The sequence below is a fragment of the Oncorhynchus keta genome, chromosome 34 (genome assembly GCF_023373465.1).
Source record: "Oncorhynchus keta strain PuntledgeMale-10-30-2019 chromosome 34, Oket_V2, whole genome shotgun sequence".
Classification (NCBI taxonomy): Eukaryota; Metazoa; Chordata; class Actinopteri; order Salmoniformes; family Salmonidae; genus Oncorhynchus; species Oncorhynchus keta.
Window position 1 is genome coordinate 64595438 of NC_068454.1, and position 22236 is coordinate 64617673.

A 22236-nucleotide genomic window follows, 5' to 3' on the forward strand; every position below is an offset into this window, starting at 1 on the left:
GGACAGGAAAGAAAATGACACAGAATTCAGTACACTGTTCATTGATTTGATGCATTTGTTTTATTTCTGGCCATATATTATCTGTAAAAACATTGGTAGCTGTAATTAGTTAAGTAAACAGAGCAATTACCAAAACGTGGGTGGTGCAAAGGGAAAAATCCATGACTGTTAGTGTTTCCGTCCATATTGGGGAAATATCTCCCCAGTCGCTTACGAGAACAAAACATGTAAAGCAACCATTGGACATGGTCATGTTGCTTTAATGTCTCAAGTATTTCATCCATTCCATCAATGGTTACCTGTCCTGCATAGTAACGTTACTTATCAAATCCAACAGTCCTCTTCTTAACCCTTAAACTCCTGACTGTCCTGTCAATCATTATTTTGCACTATACTCATGTAATCAGACATTCTCTGACACTGAATTCAGGAGGCAAAAAATCCATCATTACACAAAGGAATTACTGATTGAAAGCATGTCACCCACCATGTTCAAGTTAGATGATAGATCTTACCAAGGGAAGGAAGAAAGGATGCTTTGCCAAGTACTTGGATAGAACAGGGTCTCTGTCAGCCACAGGTTTATGGTGCATAGTGCAGTTTGGCACCTTTATGGATTGTCCCATGAAATGCCTGGTTCTGTTTCTTCGGGCCCATTTATGAGACCTATTATGCTTATTTAGCATAAAGAAGCTTTAAAATGAGAAAGATACCAAAACTATACAACTAGTTTGGAGGACAAGGGGTGCAAGCTCAATACAGGAGTTCAGATACAGTAAAATGCTGTGTTGTATTGTGTCAAAGTCCAAGACACTCATAGAGAGAGATCACAGAGAAATTGAGTTAGATTCTGATTAAATCATTCACGAGTAGGATCACAAGATGGACTTTGGGTAGTAAATGTAAGAATCATGACACTTTTTCTCAAATGTGCACTCAAGCCATTTTGACAAATCCAATTTGTCAAATAATTTACAGGAGAGGCATCAGACGCTCACAACCAGGGTTGGGCTTGTCTCCATTTCCTATAGAATAATGACAGTAAAAAAAACATTATTGGATAACAAGGCAAAGTTAAAGGTCAGTAGTAGTCAGTAGACTAGTATGCATAATGGATAGTTGTATGTACATTCACCAATCTGGTTATCTGTAGAAGTATGTGAGGCCACAGAACCTCACTGTGCTCCTCACAAAGAGCACCTTCATACTTAGTGTCGAATCATTCAAACAGTCTGTATGCATGTAAACTCAATGCTACTGTTAGTTCCCAGAATCCAGGGATGCCCAACTATAGTATTCTACGGCCCTTGGATTTTCACATCTCCCTGGTGCTGAGTTGTCCAATGAATGTCATAGAAAGTACACACCTGGTTGTAACCAGTATTTGAATAGAAGACGAGACCGAAAACAAGCAGACACTATGGCACTCGAGCTGTGCACCCCTGCCATAATCCCAAAAGTAGGTTTCACTCATGTTGTCTGATAACCACCCCAGTTCTGTGTGTTCCTACTCATCCGAAGGTGTTCCCGTTGCGGGCAGCCTGAGCATTGGTCCGGTTTCTGCTCCGGACTGGTCGGTCTCGGCTGAAGATGGTGTCCTGGTCACTGTCCAGCTCTGACTCGGACATCATGAGGCTGGAGTTGTGCTCTGTGCTCCTGTGTTTGATGTCTGAGAAGGGGACAGACCGGGCAGATCATGGCAGGGTCACCAAAAACAGGAATGTTTTGAAATGTGTTGATTGAAAAATCAGACACTTACTGTATTTGGGCCTTAGTTCCATTTTCTCCTGTTCGTCCATGTTGTCCAGTATAGTGTACTTGGTTTTCTTCCTGACCTTAGTGCGACTCCTCCTAAACAAAACACATTTCTATTGAAGTTCCAATGCAGCCTTTAAAAAAATATCAATATCAAATAATTTCCAGGTAACAATTAAGTACCGTACTATGATTGTTTTCAATTAAAATAGTTTAAAAGATGCAAAAAATTACTTGTTTGCTAAAAGCCATTTCTCAAGCAACAATTTTGCTAGGACTTTCTGGGAGTGGTCTGAGTGGGGAGGGGGAAACTGAAAACTTGCTGTTATAGGCAGAGAGGTTTGGAACTCTCTTTCTTATTGGTCTATTAACTAATTTACCACCAGGCGATGTCACCAGGCAGGCCAAAACCCCATCCAACCAAAACAGGCAGTAATTTCAGGCAGTCTTTTCAAACAGCTCTTACGCTAAAATGGCAATATCATAATTTTCACAATTTCACAGTATTATTCCAATGTCATAGTGTGGAAATACTGTATATATACAGTACCAGTCAAGTTTGGACACACCAACTCATTCCAGGGTTTTTCTTTATTTGTACTATTTTCTACATTGTAGAATAATAGTGAAGACATCACAACTATGAAATAACACATATGGAATTATGTAGTAACCAAAAAAGTGTTAAACAAATCCAAATATATTTTATATTTAACATTCTTCAAAGTAGCCACCTTTTGCCTTGATGACAGATTTGCACACTTGGCATTCTCTCAACCAGCTTCACCTGGAATGCTTTTCCAACAGTCTTGAATGAGTTCCCGCATATGCTGAGAACTTGTTGGCTGCTTTTCCGTGAAGAGGCGACTCTGGGATGCTGGCCTTCTAAGGGAGAGTACCTCTGTCCAGTGTCTGTGTTCTTTTGTCCATCTTAATATTTAATTTTTATTGGCCAGTCTAAGATATGGCTTTATCTTTTCAACTCTGCCTAGAAGGCCAGCATCCCGGAGTCATCTCTTTACTGTTGACGTTGAGACTGGTGGTTTTTGTGGGGACTATTTAATGAAGCTGCCAGTCGAGGACTTGTGAGTCGACTGTTTCTCAAACTAGACACTCTAATGTACTTGTCCTCTTGCTCAGTTGTGCACCGGGGCCTCCCACTTTCTATTCTGGTTAGAGAAAGTTTGTGCTGTTCTGTGAAGGAAGTAGCGTTGTACGAGATCTTCAGTTTCTTGGCAATTTCTCGCTTGAAATAGCCTTAATTTCTCATAACAAGAATAGACTGACGAGTTTCAGAAGAAAGTTCTTTGTTTCTGGACATTTTGAGCCTATAATCGAACCCACAAATGCTGATGTTCCAGATACTCAACTCGTCTAAAGGCCAGTTTTATTGCTTCTTTCATCAGAACAACAGTTTTCAGTTGTGCTAACATAATTGCAAAAGGGTTTTCTATTGATCAATTAGCCTTTTAAAATTATAAATTGGATTAGCTAACACAACGTGCCATTGGAACACAGGACTGATAGTTGCTGATAATCGGCCTCTGTACGCCTATGTAGATATTCCATCAAATAATCAGCCGTTTCCAGCTACAATAGTCATTTACAACATTAACAATGTCTACACTGTATTTCTGATCAATTTGATGTTATTTTAATGGACAAAAAATGTGCTTTTCTTTCAAAAACAAGGACATTTCTAAGTGACCCCAAACCTTTGAACGGTAGTGTATATATAAAACATAGGAAATCACATGTTTTACTGCACTGGGCCTTTAACAAACAGCTAATCATAAAATCTATATAGGACCTTGCTGTGTGTCTGAGCACTAAAAGAAAAGTCACCTTTTGCAGCAGTACACACATGCCCAAGTGACTGTCACGATGAAGACAATGACCATGAAGAAGGCCAGGATGAAGTAGAGAACCCGCCACTCTGCCAAACAGAAGAGAAAAAGGACTGGCACTGTGAATGTAGCATCTCACAGCAGACAGGGCAAAAACTATGTCATCCTCTCAGGACCGATGAATGAACATAGCTCACCACAGTTGCTCTCTCCGTCGCCAAAGAACCTGCGAATGAGGTTCTCCGTCCAAAAGGGGTCACAGACACACTCCTTGGTGATTGGGTCACACGTCCCATGGCCCGAGCAGCGGAGCAAGCACACTGTGTGGGGTGTGGGATGAACACCAATACACAAACAGGATCAGCATACACCACGGCAGAGGACAAAGACAGACAGCTTTCTTAGTCACCAAGTGATGAGATCTAGTCTAATTTAATATCTCATGTAATAGAATCAGAGATGGTCTATAATGTTGTTATAACATTGTAACAGGCTTTGATATAATATGGTATGATAAGGCAAGATGTGGTACTCACTGACTGTATCCACTCGAAGGACTCTGAAGAGCAGGTAGTCAGTCTTCTCTCTCAGCAGCTGACCACGCAGCACACTGGCCAGTTTAGGACCAGGGACTGGCCCCTCAGGACCCTGCACTGAGAACCTCAGCACTGTGCTACACACACACACACACACACACACACACACACACACACACACACACACACACACACACACACACACACACACACACACACACACACACACACACACACACACACACACACACACAATGCAGTAATACAATGTGTAAAAACACAACCATGTATGTTTTGTATGTGTTTGCTGCATTGGGCAGTACCTGAGATCTGAGTGTCCCCATAGGCACCTGAGGTGGATGTCATTGTCCACGACGTGAAGCAGTGCTGCCAACTGTCTGAGCACTGTGTCCTTCTGTGACACACTCACCTGGGCCAGCGCCACCAACATCTCCACCTCTACCTCCTCACGACCACCAGGGTCTGTGGTGTCGTAGCAGAATCAGAATTAGTTAGGTAACATTGATAAATAAGATGTTTTATCTACTTTCATAAATATGCTTATGTGGAAAAGTCACTTGGGGCCCAGAGAGGGGAGAGGTCAGGATTGTCTTCATATGTGAGGGTGAAGGGCTCCACAATATCTGTACACCAGTCACTCCCTCCTTTTCCCATTGGGGGGAGGAGTATGGCAGTGTCTGGAACCGTTGTATGTCCCCTCTGATGTCGAAACTTGTCTTTCATAGTATATGACCTAGAGGCTCACTCCTCTCCGTGAGTTTGTCCAGGAGGGGGTGTATTTGAGATGGGTGTTTCTAGAATTGACAATTGATATATGCCATTGGATGAGGTAATGTTTTAGTAATAGGAAGTACCAAGAACGAGAGTAGAACCTCATCTAAGAGAGCAAACTGAACAATAATTTATAGCTAATGCTGTCTGGCTATGGGATACTCCTCTCTCAAGTAAAAGTCTTACTTTGTGCAGTAACCTGTGGTTCATCATTGTGATTGGAGAGGGGTGGATCTTTGCTCTAAAAGATCTCAGTTGCCATTTTGTAAGCTCTCTCAGAGAATTCATGTATAGACACTGAATTGATCTGAGAGTCACAGGGCTATGGTGAAGCTCATTTCATTCAAATATTAAGTTTATGTATAACTCTGACTGGTGTGTGGTTTGTAACTCTCCTTATTTAGTAATACAGGAAATGTCCATGACAGTGGACACACACACTGTCTGAGAACATACACACTCTGACAGAACACACATACAGTGGGGCAAAAAAATATTTAGTCAGCAACCAATTGTGCAAGTTCTCCCACTTAAAAAGATGAGAGAGGCCTGTAATTTTGATCATAGGTACGCTTCAACTATGACAGACAAAATTAGGAAAAAAAATGTTTTTCATGAATTTATTTGCAAATTATGGTGGAAAATAACTATTTAGTCACCTACAAACAAGCAAGATTTCTGGCTCTCACAGACCTGTAACTTCTTCTTTAAGAGGCTCCTCTGTCATCCACTCGTCACCTGTATTAATGGCACCTGTTTGAACTTGTTATTAGTATAAAAGACACCTGTCCACAACCTCAAACAGTCACACTCCAAACTCCACTATGGCCAAGAACAAAGAGCTGTCAAAGGACACCAGAAACAAAATTGTAGACCTGCACCAGGCTGGGATGACTGAATCTGCAATAGGTAAGCAGCTTGGTTTGAAGAAATCAACTGTGGGAGAAATGATTAGGAAATGGAAGACATACAAGACCACTGATAATCTCCCTCGATCTGGGGCTCCACGCAAGATCTCACCCCGTGGGGTCAAAATGAGCAAAAATCCCAGAACCACACGGGGGGACCTAGTGAATGACCTGCAGAGAGCTGGGACCAAAGTAACAAAGCCTACCATCAGCAAGGGCATTGAAGATGAAACGTGGCTGGGTCTTTCAGCATGACAATGATCCCAAGCATTTCAAGGTCCTGGAGTGGCCTAGCCAGTCTCCAGATCTCAACCCCATAGAAAATCTTTGGAGGGAGTTGAAAGTCCGTGTTGCCCAGCAACAGCCCCAAAACATAACTGCTCTAGAGGAGATCTGCATGGAGGAATGGGCCAAAATACCAGCAACAGTGTGTGAAAACCTTGTGAAGACTTACAGAAAACATTTGACCTGTCATTGCCAACAAAGGGTAAATAACAAAGTATTGAGATAAACTTTTGTTATTGACCAAATACTTATTTTCCATCATAATTTGCAAATAAATTCTGACTAAATACTTTTTTGCCCCACTGTGCGCTGTATGTGCTGTTCAGCTCTTCCTCCTAATGCTCGGCATGGTCCGTGGGGAAACACAGTCTGAGCACACACATCTACCTGGCCGCACTTCCACGGTGGCTGTGGCGGTGCTGCTGCGTCCCTGGGTGTCTGTGACATGCAGCTGGAACACATAGGTCCCCTCCACCAAGTTGGCCAGGTACAGGAAGGCCTGCTGCTCTGAACCATACAGCACATCCTGGGGAAACAACAGGACAGAGTAGTTCCTACCTTAAAGTAGTTCCTACTTCCTACCTTCCTACCAGTTTAGCTAACAGCATATTACAAGTTCAAACTATATTTACCGTATACCTAAGTATCAAGACTCCTCTCACTCACCCCAGCAGCAGGGCTCTGACTGTCCCGGACCCAGAGGAAGTGCACCTCGGCTGGGTCACCATCCGTCACTGAGCCTCTGAGCACCAGGGAGTTGTTGGGCAAGGTGAGGGTATGGCTGCCGCTGGCATGTGCTACAGGGGGAAGGCTTCTGGCTGAGGATGGACAACAGGCTATAGATGAGTACCATCATACTCAACCAGCCTGGGTGATGATGTCTCATCTTGTTTTTAACAGTTTTGCTGTGTTTGAAGCATTGTGTGTTTTCTTAGCAGGTTGACGTTTGCCATTAATTATTATTAGGGTTAGCAGTGTGGTTAAGGGTAGGTTTAAAATCAAATTGTATTGCTTTGTGACTTTTCCAGCTAGTGACCACTCTGCAGAGCTGCCTCCAGTACATGAGTCATCCCAATAAATGCCAACCTGTGATTTCTTACCCTCTTGAACCCTGACTGTGAGAAAGGCACTGTCTGTCAGCCCTTCCTGGTCACTCACAGTCAGACTAAATGTATAGCGGCCCGCTCTGAGGCCCGTTACTATGGCTACGGGCTTGTCCACACCCTCTGTCCTTGACCCTGGAGGACCTCTAAAAAACAACACAGAAAAGCATCATGTTCTTCAGCTTGTTCTTCATATCTTTATAGACTTTTCTGGACACAACCTTTGACCTATATGAACAGCGTTGGTACCTGATGGTGTCCCAGTGGTAGCTAGTGACGGCGTGGTCATCAGTGCTGCTGCTTCCGTCCAGGGTAACGCTGGTCACTGGGAGGGTCAGCTGCCTGTTAGGACCCACTACAGCCACAGGGGCTCCGTTTGACTCCTTGACCTCAGCTATGGGGGTGTTTTTGTTCTCTATGGGACAGAGCAAAACAGATAATTTGTTGAAACATGTCCTATGCATGTTTTGATACCCTTGGGTTTTCTACTAGGTGGACTAAGGTAAAGGAATGCCTGAGGTAAACTGCTTGAGGACAATCTAATGTTGTAAAACATATCTGATACTCTGTTATAATCTTAATACTGTCCTTATGTCATTTACCTGTCATCTGAGTGGCAGCGTTAGTGACAGAGGAGGTGACTGCAGTAGGGTCACCCTGTCTGTGGGCCAGGGTAGCAGCAAGGCCAGGGCTGGAGGTGGGAGTGAGGGTGTCATGGCTGGGGTAGGGCAGTTGGTCATTCTCCACTGGCTGAATAATCTTCACTGTAGCCGTGGTGGAGTCTGACAACCCGGCAGAATCTGTAATGGTCAACCTGGAAAAAAAATCAATATGAATCCAGCTACTCTTTTACGCTTGTATTGTAGTGGTGGGGGAAACATTGATGGTAATGTTTTACACAGTATCTATGTCACGTTTCCACGAGGCGTCATTCATAGATATAACTATCTGAAGGCAGAAAACCTTTGGTCCTGTATTATTGTTGGTTAAACACCAACTATGATTAATAGAGACCATATACTGTAATTATTAGTGCAGTCTGACCTGTGTTCCATGGTAGAGCAGCATACCCAAACTATTTTTTCTTCCATTCATTATTTGATTTTCAATCCTTGAATTGACTGAGATTAAATTGAATTGGACCCCAAGTCTAGGCCATAGAGGTCCTATCCATACCTGAACGTGTACTCCCCAGGGGCAAGGTTGGATAGGTTGGGAATCTGTGTGTCCGAGAAAGCTCCAAGCTCTATGGATGGACCTCCAACCTGCTCCCAGTGATGGCTGATGATCACTCCATCATCAGTACTCTCTGTGAGGGACCATCAAACACAAGATAGGACAAACGGACAACATAAGATATCATTAGGTGGGTGCTTGATAGAATTCATAGTCAAATAATTGGATAGGACAGATTGAAATACTGGCTAACGTTATTTAAATACAGCAGTAAGACAATGAAACGACCCAAAACAGACCTTCATCCTCGATTTAAACATTGTTTTTGTTTCACATCAATAAATGTTGGAGCATTTGAGTGTGCATGCCCTAATGGCTCTTAGTCCAGTATTTGATATTAGACTGAACTCCTTGATCTGTAATGTTCATTCAATTGTCTGATACTACTGCTCTGGTGACAAGAGGAAGACTGCCCTCTACTGATTCATCAACACCATGTCCAGCAGCATCTTGACACCCACAGGGGAACATTTCTCCTTACCATTTCTCATTTTGGGGGACTGTCATGACGATAAATATTTAGATAATACATGAAGCCAAAAGCTAAAACAAATTATTTATTGAGGTTGTTACAAACTTGGAAAAGAAAGAACAAGCTGATACGAAAACCATTTCTCGATTGAATGAATATGGTCTTACCTTTACATTTGAGTAATTTAGCAGACACTCTTATCCAGAGCGAAATACAGGAGCAACTAGGGTTAAGTGCCTTGCTCAAGGGCACATCGACAGATTTTTCACCTAGTCGGCTCTGGGATTTGGTTACTGGCCCAACGCTCCTAACCTCTAGGCTACCTGCCACCCCAGCTATATAGTATTATATGGAAACTATTCAATTACACAATATTTGAAACATATAGCTTATTTTGTTTACAATAACACAGTAATTGTTAGTTTATAAGGCGATTAGAAGTAGAATATACACGCCACGGTGGAAATGGACACTTCTTTGTTGCCCTCTTTTATTGGGATGTTTTGTTCTAGTATCTCTTTTTTCAGTATTTGACATTGTTTATTTTAAAATGCAACCTGAATGTAAATTCAGCTTGTAAACTCAATCAACATTTTCCCCACATTTCATATATTGAAGTCAGAGGAGAATCACTTTGTCCAAAGTGACAGTGGCCTACATGCTAAGTCAGAGGAGAATCACTTTGTCCAAAGTGACAGTGGCCTACATGCTAAATCAGAGGAGAATCACTGGGTCCAACGTGACAGTGGCCTACATGCTAAATCAGAGGAGAATCACTGGGTCCAAAGTGACAGTGGCCTACATGCTAAATCAGAGGAGAATCACTGGGTCCAACGTGACAGTGGCCTACATGCTAAATCAGAGGAGAATCACTGGGTCCAAAGTGACAGTGGCCTACATGCTAAATCAGAGGAGAATCACTGGGTCCAAAGTGACAGTGGCCTACATGCTAAATCAGAGGAGAATCACTGGGTCCAACGTGACAGTGGCCTACATGCTAAATCAGAGGAGAATCACTGGGTCCAAAGTGACAGTGGCCTACATGCTAAATCAGAGGAGAATCACTGGGTCCAACGTGACAGTGGCCTACATGCTAAATCAGAGGAGAATCACTGGGTCCAACGTGACAGTGGCCTACATGCTAAATCAGAGGAGAATCACTGGGTCCAACGTGACAGTGGCCTACATGCTAAATCAGAGGAGAATCACTGGGTCCAACGTGACAGTGGCCTACATGCTAAATCAGAGGAGAATCACTGGGTCCAAAGTGACAGTGGCCTACATGCTAAATCAGAGGAGAATCACTGGGTCCAATGCTAAATCAGAGGAGAATGACAGTGGCCTACATGCTAAATCAGAGGAGAATCACTGGGTCCAAAGTGACAGTGGCCTACATGCTAAATCAGAGGAGAATCACTGGGTCCAACGTGACAGTGGCCTACATGCTAAATCAGAGGAGAATCACTGGGTCCAACGTGACAGTGGCCTACATGCTAAATCAGAGGAGAATCACTGGGTCCAACGTGACAGTGGCCTACATGCTAAATCAGAGGAGAATCACTGGGTCCAACGTGACAGTGGCCTACATGCTAAGTCAGAGGAGAATCACTGGGTCCAACGTGACAGTGGCCTACATGCTAAGTCAGAGGAGAATCACTGGGTCCAACGTGACAGTGGCCTACATGCTAAGTCAGAGGAGAATCACTGGGTCCAACGTGACAGTGGCCTACATGTCAAATCAGAGGAGAATCACTTTGTCCAACGTGACAGTGGCCTACATGCTAAATCAGAGGAGAATCACTGGGTCCAACGTGACAGTGGCCTACATGCTAAATCAGAGGAGAATCACTGGGTCCAACGTGACAGTGGCCTACATGCTAAATCAGAGGAGAATCACTGGGTCCAACGTGACAGTGGCCTACATGCTAAATCAGAGGAGAATCACTGGGTCCAACGTGACAGTGGCCTATGTCAAATCAGAGGAGAATCACTGGGTCCAAATCAGAGGAGAATCACTGGGTCCAAAGTGACAGTGGCCTACATGCTAAATCAGAGGAGAATCACTGGGTCCAACGTGACAGTGGCCTACATGCTAAATCAGAGGAGAATCACTGGGTCCAAAGTGACAGTGGCCTACATGCTAAATCAGAGGAGAATCACTGGGTCCAACGTGACAGTGGCCTACATGCTAAATCAGAGGAGAATCACTGGGTCCAACGTGACAGTGGCCTACATGCTAAATCAGAGGAGAATCACTGGGTCCAACGTGACAGTGGCCTACATGCTAAGTCAGAGGAGAATCACTGGGTCCAACGTGACAGTGGCCTACATGCTAAGTCAGAGGAGAATCACTGGGTCCAACGTGACAGTGGCCTACATGCTAAATCAGAGGAGAATCACTGGGTCCAACGTGACAGTGGCCTACATGCTAAATCAGAGGAGAATCACTGGGTCCAACGTGACAGTGGCCTACATGCTAAGTCAGAGGAGAATCACTGGGTCCAACGTGACAGTGGCCTACATGCTAAGTCAGAGGAGAATCACTGGGTCCAACGTGACAGTGGCCTACATGCTAAGTCAGAGGAGAATCACTGGGTCCAACGTGACAGTGGCCTACATGCTAAGTCAGAGGAGAATCACTGGGTCCAACGTGACAGTGGCCTACATGCTAAGTCAGAGGAGAATCACTTTGTCCAAAGTGACAGTGGCCTACATGCTAAATCTCTGGTCTCCAAGGGGAAAAGTCACAGCTCCATCTCTTGGCTCAAAGGGCGAAGCCGCTACTGGTGACCTGCACCCGTCAAAGCCCCAAAAGGCCAAAGTCCTATATGAGTCCATCCTGCTTGATGACCCCAGAAACTCCAATGAAATCAGGATGATCCTGAGGAAGGTTGGTTGTCTTGGCTCATCTCAGATGGCTGTGTCATGTCCTAAGCTGTCCCAGCGGGTCTCACAGTGTCCAGTCTTGTCCCAGAGTGCTGTGCAGCATGTGGAGGGCAGTGCCAGTCAGGTGCATGGCCACGTTTCCTGCCCACTGACAGAGAAGCAGCTGAACAACTTAACAAAGAAAAAAATGAAAAGATTGGAAGATTGGTGTCATTGCCGGTCACAACTTGCAGACTTGTTTACGTGCTGCTGTGCGCTTTGTTGCTAACCTTACTTTGCTACCTGACAACTTTACGTTTTTTTAAACTTTTAGTTTTTCCCTCACTCAACTTTTATTTCATTCAACTTTTTCACTCGGGACGCTTTGTCGCTGTACTCATAATATACAAGAGAACGATCGCCTTACGGCGAGGACAGCCGTGCTGCAAGCCCAGCTTCAGACACAATCGTTAAGCAAGAGTAATTTCAGTGTAGGAAAGAATGAAACAGCGTCTGTGCTACCAGTAAGTACAGATAGTAGTATAAATCCCCTTGCTCAGTCCCCGCTGCTGGACAAATTTCTCATGGCTTCTGGTGGGAAATGCTGTAGGAATGCTCAACCAGTGTCGCTCATTCAGCAGACAGAAACTTTCAATGGGTTCTCCGCATTAAGCAGCGAGTCGGAGTCAGAGGCCGAGCCTTCTCGGGTCTCCACTCCTCCCGTTACGGGGTCTGAGACGCCGAAGCCTCCCACCATTAGCTCTGACAAATTGAAAACACTAGTCATTGGCGACTCCATTACCCGCAGTATTAGACTTAAAAAGAATCATCCAGCGATCAAACACTGTTTACCAGGGGGCAGGGCTACCGACGTTAAGGCTAATCTGAAGATGGTGCTGGCTAAAGCTAAAACTGGAGAGTGTAGAGAGTATAGAGATATTGTTATCCACGTCAGCACCAACGATGTTAGGATGAAACAGTCAGAGGTCACCAAGCGCAACATAGCTTCAGCGTGTAAATCAGCTAGAAAGATGTGTCGGCATCGAGTAATTGTCTCTGGCCCCCTCCCAGTTAGGGGGAGTGATGAGCTCTACAGTGGAATCTCACAACTCAATCGCTGGTTAAAAACTTTTTTCTGCCCCTCCCAAAAAAAAGAATTTGTAGATAATTGGCCCTCTTTCTGGGACTCACCCACAAACAGGAATCAGGCCTGTTGAGGAGTGACAGACCCCATCCTAGTTGAAGGGATGCTCTTATCCTATCTACGAACATAGACAGGGCTCTAACTCCTCTAGCTCCACAATGAAATAGGTTGCAGGCCAGGCAGCAGGCTGTTAGCCAGCCTGCCAGCTTAGTGGAGTCTGCCACTAGCACAGTCAGTGTAGTCAGCTCAGCTATCCCCATTGAGACCGTGTCTGTGCCTCGACCTAGGTTGGGCAAAACTAAACATGGCAGTGTTTGCCTTAGCAATCCCACTAGAATAAAAACCTCCTCCATTCCTGCTATTATTGAAAAGATTGTGATACCTCACATCTCAAAACAGGGCTCCTTAATGTTAGATCCCTCACTTCCAAGGCAGTTATAGTCAATGAACGAATCACTGATCATAATCTTGATGTGATTGGCCTGACTGAAACATGGCTTAAGCCTGATGAATTTACTGTTTTAAATGAGGCCTCACCTCCTGGTTACACTAGTGAACATATCCCCCGCGCATCATGCAAAGGCGGAGGTGTTGCTAACATTTACAATAGCAAATTTGAATTTACAAAACAAAAACAAAAACATTTTTGTCTTTTGAGCTTCTATTCATGAAATCTGTGCAGCCTACTCAATCACGTTTTAATGCTACTGTTTACAGACCTTCTGGGCCATATACAGCGTTCCTCACTGAGTTCCCTGAATTCCTATCGGACCTTGTAGTCATAGCAGATAATATTAAAATTTTTGGTGACTTTAATATTCACATGGAAAAGTCCACAGACCCACTCCAAAAGGCTTTCGGAGCCATCATCGACTCAGTTTTGTGGATCTTAATGTTTTTCCCCATAATCCTGGACTATCGGACCACCATTGTATTATGTTTGCAATCGCAACAAATAATCTGCTCAGACCTCAACCAAGGATCATCAAAATTCGTGCTATAAATCCTCAGACAACCCAAAGATTCCTTGATGCCCTTCCAGACTCCCTCTGCCTACCCAAGGACGTCAGGGGACAAAAATCAGTTTACCACCTAACTGAGGAACTCAATTTAACCTTGCGCAATACCCTAGATGCAGCCACACCCCTAAAAACTAAAATAATTTGTCAGAAGAAATTAGCTCCCTGGTATACACAAAATATCCAAGCTCTTATGCAAGCTTCCAGAAAATTGGAACGGAAATGGCGCCACACCAAACTGGAAGTCTTCCGACTAGCTTGGAAAGACAGTACCGTGCAGTATCGAAGAGCCCTCACTGCTGCTTGATCATCCTATTTTTCCAATTTAATTGAGGAAAATATGAACAATCCTAAATTTATTTTTTATACTGTCGCAAAGCTCACTAAAAAGCAGCATTCCCCAAGAGAGGATGGCTTTCACTTCAGCAGTGATAAATTAATTAACTTCTTTGAGGAAAAGATCGTGTTCGTTAGAAAGCAAATTACGTACTCCTCTTTAAAAATGCGTATTCCTCCAAAGCTCAGTTGTCCTGAGTCTGCACAACTCTGCCAGGACCTAGGATCAAGGGAGACACTCAAGTGTTTTAGTACTATACCTCTTGACACAACGATGAAAATAATCATGGCCTCTAAACCTTCAAGCTGCATACTGGACCCTATTCCAGCTAAACTACTGAAAGAGCTGATTCCTGTGCTTGGCCCTCCTATGTTGAACATAATAAACGGCTCTCTATCCACCGGATGTGTACCAAACTCACTAAAAGTGACAGTAATAAAGCTTCTCTTGAAAAAGCCCAACCTTGACAGAGAAAATATTTTTTAAACTATCTGCCTATATCGAATCTCCCATTCCTCTCAAAAATTTTAGGAAAAGCTGTTGCACAGCAACTCACTGCCTGAAGACAAACAATGTATACCAAATGCTTCAGTCTAGATTTAGACCCCATCATAGGACTGAGACTGCACTTGTGAAGGTGGTAAATGACCTTTTAATGGCGTCAGACCAAGGCTCTGATCTGTCCTCGTGCTCCTAGACCTTAGTGCTGCTTTTGATACCATCGATCACCACATTCTTTTGGAGAGATTGGAAAACCAAATTGGTCTACACGGACAAGTTCTGGCCTGGTTTAGATCTTATCTGTCGGTAAGATATCAGTTTGTCTCTGTGGATGGTTTGTCCTCTGACCAATCAACTGTAAATTTCGGTGTTCCTCGAGGTTCCGTTTTAGGACCACTATTGTTTTCACTATATATTTTACCTCTTGGGGGTGTCATTCGAAAACATAATGTTAACTTTCACTGCTACGCGCATGACACACAGCTGTACATTTCAATGAAACATGGTGAAGCCCCAAAATTGCCCTCGCTGGAAGCCTATGTTTCAGACATAAGGATGTGGATGGCTGCAAACGTTCTACTTTTAAACTCAGACAAAACAGAGATGCTTGTTCCAGGTCCCAAGAAACAAGGAGATCTTCTGTTGAATCTGGCAATTAATCTTAATGGTTGTACAGTCGTCTCAAATAAAACTGTGAAGGACCTCTGTGTTACTCTGGATCTTGATCTCTTTTTAAACAAATATATCAAGACTGTTTCAAGGACACCTTTTTTCCATCTAAGTAACATTGCAAATATCAGAAATGTTCTGCCCAAAAATTCTGCAGAAAAATTAATCCATGCTTTTGTTACTTCTAGCTTAGACTACTGCAATGCTCTACTTTCCAGCTACCCAGATAAAGCAATAAATAAACTTCAGTGAGTGCTAAATACGGCTGCTAGAATCCTGACTAGGACCACAATATTGGATCATATTACTCCAGTAATATATCATATTACTCCTATGATTGAGTGTAGTCTGGCCCAGGTGTGTGAAGGTGAACGGAAAGGCACTGGAGCAACGAACCACAATTGCTGTCTCTGCTTGGCCGGTTCCCCTCTCTCCACTGGGATTCTCTGCCTCTAAGGGGGCTGAGTCACTGGCTTCCTGGTGCTCTTCCATGCCATCCCTAGGAGGGGTGCGTCACTGACGTGGTCTTCCTGTCTGGGTTGCCCCCCCCCCTTTGGGTTGTGCCATGGAGGAGATCTTTGTGCGCTATACTCGGCCTTGTCTCAGGATGGTAAGTTGGTGGTTGAAGATATCCCTCAAGTGGTGTATGGGCTGTGCTTTGGTAAAGTGGGTGGGGTTATATCCTGCCTGTTTGGCCCTGTCCGGGGGTATCATCGGATGGGGCCACAGTGTCTTCTGACCCCTCCTGTCTCAGCCTCCAGTATTTATGCTGCAGTAGTTTATGTGTCGGGGGGCTAGGGTCAGTCTGTTATATCTGGAGTATTTCTCCTGTATTATCCAGTGTCCTGTGTGATTTTAAGTATGCTCTTTCTAATTCTCCCTTTCTCTCTCTCGGAGGACCTGAGCCCTAGGACCATGCCTCAGGACTACCTGGCATGATGACTCCTTGCTGTTCCCAGTCCACCTGGCCGTGCTGCTGCTCCAGTTTCAACTGTTCTACCTGAACCCTGACCTGTTCACCAGACATGCTACCTGTCCCAGACCTGCTGTTTTCAACTCTCTAGAGACAGCAGGAGCGGTAGAGATACTCTGAATGATCGGCTATGAATAGGCTACTGACATTTACTCCTGAGGTGCTGACATGTTGCACCCTCGACCACTACTGTGATTATTATTATTTGACCATGCTGGTCATTCATGAACATTTGAACATCTTGGCCATGTTCTGTTATAATCTCCACCCGTCACAGCCAGAAGAGGACTGGCCAACCCTCATAGCCTGGTTCCTCTCTCTGTTTCTTCCTAGGTTTTGGCCTTTCTAGGGAGTTTTTCCTAGCCACCGTGCTTCTACACCTGCATTGCTTGCTTTTTGCTTTTTTTGGCTGGGTTCTGTACAGCACTTTGAGATATCAGCTGATCTAAGAAGGGATATATACATATATTTGATTGGAAGTTAACAATAATACAGAAATAAATAGAGCCAACTGCAGAGGCCTAAAGTGATCCTCAAGCTGCAACAGGGTGAAACCCGGACTGAAGACAACAGCCATCTAGATGGAAGGGGGCTCTGCCAGTACGGCAGATAAATCATCTATCAGCAAGGGATTAAAGAGAACAGCCAGCCAGATGGAACGAGGAAGCTCAACCTGTACCTGTAACGGTTTTCGTCCTCCTCTTCTGAGGAGGAGTCGGAAGGATCGGAACAATGCGCAGCGTGGTAAGTGTCCATAATATAATTTTAATGAAATATAACTGAACACAGAAAACAAAAGAATAAGAGAATAAATGGAAACCGACACAGTCCCGTATGGAGCAAACACTGACATGGAAAATAATCACCCACAACCAACATGGGGAAAACAGGCTACCTAAGTATGATTCTCAATCAGAGACAACAATCGACAACTGCCTCTGATTGAGAACCATACCAGGCTAAACACAGAAATACAACATAGAAAAAAGAACATAGACTACCCACACCAACTCACACCCTGACCAAACTAACACAAAGACATAATAAAGGAACTAAGGTCAGAACGTGACAGTCTGGCAGGGGACAGAAGAGAACAGCCAGCCAGATGGAATGAGGAAGCTCAACCTGTACCTCAGGGGAGTCTGCCAGGGGACAGAAGAGAACAGCCAGCCAGATGGAACGAGTAGGACTTAACACCAAATCCAAACGCTTCTTCAATATCCCTCCCAGGCAGAAGAAGTCGAGAATCATTGATATTTACTCAGATGAATTTGCACCCAGCCACAAAGCCAATCACACATACACACACAAGCACTAACAACATTTGCTTTTAAGTTTAGGTTTGCAGCATCTATTAGTTTGAAAATATACTTTTACATTAACCACACAGTCAGTGTGTAGTATTTGTATTCATATTAGTGTGTTTTATGGTACATCGGAGCTGTGACTGATCATTCATCTGATATATATTTATCTTTAGTAGACCTACTCTAAAAGTAAAGAGTAAAATTATGGTACGGGTAGTCACCATCCAAAGCCAACTATTTCATACATACGGCTGCCCTTGATGATGGTTGAGCTGGCAGGAAGTGACGCGACCTGGGTTACTGGGAGGGTGACGGCTTTGGGGGTCTGGTTCCTTCTCGCCACTGTAAAGTAAGAGATATTCCATCCATTAGGACTGTCAGCCATGTGTGACTGCTGTGTGCCCTTTCTAATTAATCCAGGAAATAAACTTCCAATCATGCTTGTAAAAACCCTTGTGTTTGTGACTGTACCAGTTTGGGGCTCTGGGCTGACGGAGGCTACCAGCTCCACTGTGTCCCTTGGCAATGTTAGCTCTACAGGATTGTCAGATTATACAGAGACAAGAGATTGAGAATAAAACAAAAAAATATGAGATAGAAACATGTTATGTAACAGGGAGAACAAAGAATATGAAAGACTACCTACAATCACCAATAAAGGTTTAAAAAATCCAATTAACAAAAACCTATTGCAGTACCTGTCTGTGTGGATGTGGTCAGGGGTACAGTACTGGACAGATGAGATGGGGCTTTATTGGGATGGGAAGTCCTTATTTGGCTCAGTTGGGAGGAGTGAACACTGTCATTCTGTGGTTTGGGCGTGAATGTTGGCCCTGAGCTGGCCATGGATGTGTTCTGTAGTTCACTATCCTACAATGAAAACACAACAGAAAATACATGACTATTCGTATTAGTACATGAAGACTCTCTAATATAGAACCTGTATGTCTCATTCCCAAATTAACACTCTCTCCAAATCCCCCTCCTGGGAATGGCTGACAAGCCTACATTAGCAAGAGAAGCTATATGGATTACACTATGTCCTATCCTCAAAGGATATGTGAAGGTCAGGCGCGCTGAGTGAATGTGACTACAGAGTAGTTGAGTCAGCAAAATGCCACTGTAATAACACACATATATGCAGACTGTCAGCTGGGTGACCGTTTATCATACCTCAGGGAAGTAACCTTATTTAAAATGTAAATCTAGACAGACTGCTTTTTCATGGCCAGTTTGTTCACTAAATGTGAGCTATCTAAATCCTAATTACTGTATTGGATCAATGGAACGTAGAACATTATGTAACTCAGTATCATTTCCACCATGTCCTGACAAACATGTATGTGGTCCTCACACTGCCTGCAACCCTATCCATGCCATCATTTCCTGTTGTGTCATGATTCCTGCCCATTGTTCCATCTGACACTTACTTTCTTGTTTTCAGGTGTATCGCCAGACGTGGGGTCGCCGGGGGGTGCCCCCTGGTTGACTGTCGCCCCAGTGGTAGGACTGGGCAGGCTGCTCTCAGCCCCTTCTGTTGCAAATCCCAGCCCCTCTAACCTGCCTTCACTTTCCGATAGGTTGAAACCATCCCTCCCTTCCAATGCTGCAGGCCAATCTGGAAGATCCCCACCGTTATCCTCAGGGCCAAGTTCACTCTCAGGGTATTCCAAATCCATCCCACCTGGGTCACCAAAATCTGTCTGGGGCCCATCTAACAGGGCTAGGTCCTTCAGTGCCTCCACGTCCCCAGAGGGGTGGGGCCTCCAGCGACTGGGATAGGGCTCCCCCCTGACCAGAGACTGGAGCAGCAGGGTCTGGGGGGGTCCTCTCTGCAGGAAGGCCATATAGGAATCAGCTCCAGGTCTCTGTCTGGGCTGACAGTTCTCCCTCTGCTGGCAGCTGAGGATGTAGCAGCGACGCTCAAACAGCCAGGCCAGGTTACAACCGGGCAGATCACAACAGGCCCCGGCACACTGCGCCAGAGATGACACGTCCGGCACCCGCAAGATATTGCTGCTCCTCAGGGCCGGGGAGACCACAGCCTCTGAATAGGTCGCACCCTGCCAGCACTGTGACGCCTCTGCAGCTATGGTACAGAGCACAGAGATATATGGTAAAACAGCTTTTGCTTATACTTTGCTTATATTTAGTAAAGGTCAGCAATAAAATCAGAAAGAGTCACCTTCCAACATGCTCCACTAAGGCGTCAACCAGATGGAACCATTAAACGGAGGGAAACTAGCATGAATTATTCAGCGATCACTTCACTGATACTGTGAGCCTAGGTATACTCACATCTTAGCTCTCAACAATATCATCTGATAACATAGGCAAAAGGCATCAGCTGCTTTCTTTGTGTCATAGTGGCGAGTGTACGATAATGAATAAATGGACTCAATAACAGCAAACGTAATTCTTCTGCTGCTCTCAGGGGATATTGAGTGCACAAGCAGATCCTGGTAAACATCACTCAAATATACTGCCACTCTTAGAATGAATCAATAAGCTTTTTGGAGGTACTTAAAGGACACATTTGGGTTCATTATCCTGTTATTAATTGTTCATTTTAACCCCCGAAAAGCATCTCTTGTGAAACCATTGTCTTTTTGACAATATGGGAATCAGAAACTCAATACAAACATGACTGCTGTTTGTTAACCTTATGCTACAATACAAGTATAATATACAACATAGAACACACAGCAGAAATATTCATTTAACATGAGGTACAGTCACAAGAATGTCATTTTAAAGATGTCCCCTAACCTTCCACATAGTGCAGGATGAGACAGAGAAGCAGGTGAGCTCCTGTCTGCATGATGCACTGGACAGACTGATCTAAACCTGGAACACAGAAGAAATCACAGACACATTACACATTGTCCCAGATATTATTAATAATAATAATCACACATCACCTACTGTATCTACCAATGACCACTTTGATACTCACACACAAAAGCAACATGGACTCTCCTACCCACAGAGAATGACCGTCAGTATCCTCCTGCCTCATGTTGAGTGGATGGTGTGTGACTCCGTGTAAAGCCACATGCCACCTTGGCAAGGATGACACAGCACCGCTCTCTGCCCATACCTCCCATGGTGGACTCTACTGGTGGGAACCTGTTACTACTGTCACCATACTGTGTGCTTACTGGTCTGTTGCTTCTGCTTACTGTGTAGGTAAACAATTATCATATATTTAAGTTGTTTCAGCTCATTGTTAAGGGTAGTGGTTAGGATAAAGTGTGATTCTGATATAGGGCTACAGATCAAGGGTCACTGTATTTGAACTCAGGACAAAGCATTGAATTTGAACTCAGAATTGATCCCCATTATCTGTCCTTTTGCATACCATGCTGAGAAAGTCACTGAATAAGCTGACACCATAGAAGGCTCTCTAAATAACTAATTAATTAATCAATTAATTAATCATGAGTAAACCTAACATATTGGTAATGTGTGGTCGCACTAAAACACAACATCCAATAAAGTCAACAAGCTGATTTCCTTTACTTTCTCCATCCACATCCCTTGTATTATAAAGCGCTGTTCCAGCACCAAGGACAGCAACTGAGGGAAGGTGGAGAAAAAAGGTTTCATGAGGCGTTTGATGATGACGCAACCAACTGTTTTCTGGACTGGGGTCTGCAATACAGAAGCTAACGTCATTAGCCTACTAACATCACGGTTGTTGAGGAGATAACATGGTTCGAATGTGTAGCCTACAACAAGATATCGAATTTAAATAGATACTACCGAGCAAGCCAAGCAGTTCAACTATTCAAAGCAGCCCTCCATTACTCACTGCTCATAGAGCACTTGCGAAAGATGTAGTAGCTACACACACGTGAGACACTCACCAATGATGAAGGGTGCAACAATGTATCCAAATAGCGGAAGAAGTGAAAGTCGTTGTTCCAGTCGATAAGACAAATTATGCTGGCATTTTGTAGAGAGGGTGTAAATTCCCGGTGCTCACACAATGTGCAGTCGAAATACGCCTAGCTCGGCTGGGTTGCTACAGTCTTGTTCACGCCAGCTACTGCACCATCCCTTTCCACTGTTCCCCTGCTGCTGTTACCGGTAGACATCCTTTGTAGCTCTTTTGGGCGCAGCCGACTGGGTGGTGGTAGGTCTCGAGAGGCAATTTGCTCTGCAGCTGAGCAAAATTAGTGCGCACTGATATTCGGGGAAAAGCTCATGTCATGCTGCTCACCATCCCTGACTGGCTTCGGTGGCTTGCCTTCCATGCAAGGGGAGGAAGTGTCGCCAGCGGGATATATCATTGGAAGGGGACGATATATCTTTAATATACAGTACCAGTCAAAAGTTTGGACACACCTACTTATTCAAGGGTTTTTCTTTATTCTTATTATTTTCAACGTAGACTTATAGGGAAGACATCAAAACTATGAAATAACACATGGAATCATGTAGTAACCAAAAATGTGTTAAACAAATCAAAATAGATTTTAGAT

The 22236-nt window shown here is 44.1% G+C and overlaps 1 protein-coding gene across 4 annotated transcripts; it reads right to left on the minus strand.

Annotated features, from left to right (window-relative positions):
- Positions 1–41: 41 nt before the first annotated feature.
- Positions 42–22026, minus strand: LOC118367615 (dyslexia-associated protein KIAA0319-like). 4 transcript variants are annotated; one of them, XM_052494418.1, is made up of 19 exons: positions 21619–22026; positions 20706–21328; positions 20519–20596; positions 19180–19838; positions 18448–18619; positions 18221–18283; positions 17999–18091; positions 8403–8535; positions 7829–8040; positions 7476–7641; positions 7224–7372; positions 6790–6941; positions 6511–6649; positions 4462–4621; positions 4139–4275; positions 3800–3922; positions 3601–3691; positions 1760–1851; positions 42–1669 (listed from the first exon to the last, which is right to left on the minus strand). In XM_052494418.1, the coding sequence occupies exons 3-19, from the start codon at positions 20568–20570 to the stop codon at positions 1512–1514; spliced, it is 2751 nt and encodes a 916-aa protein (XP_052350378.1). In that variant the 5' UTR covers positions 20571–20596; positions 20706–21328; positions 21619–22026; the 3' UTR covers positions 42–1511. The 4 variants fall into 4 exon arrangements, with proteins under 4 accessions (XP_052350378.1, XP_052350379.1, XP_052350377.1 ...); XM_052494419.1 differs by lacking the exon at positions 20706–21328 and having other exon boundaries at positions 1760–1848; XM_052494417.1 differs by lacking the exon at positions 20706–21328.
- Positions 22027–22236: the final 210 nt, after the last annotated feature.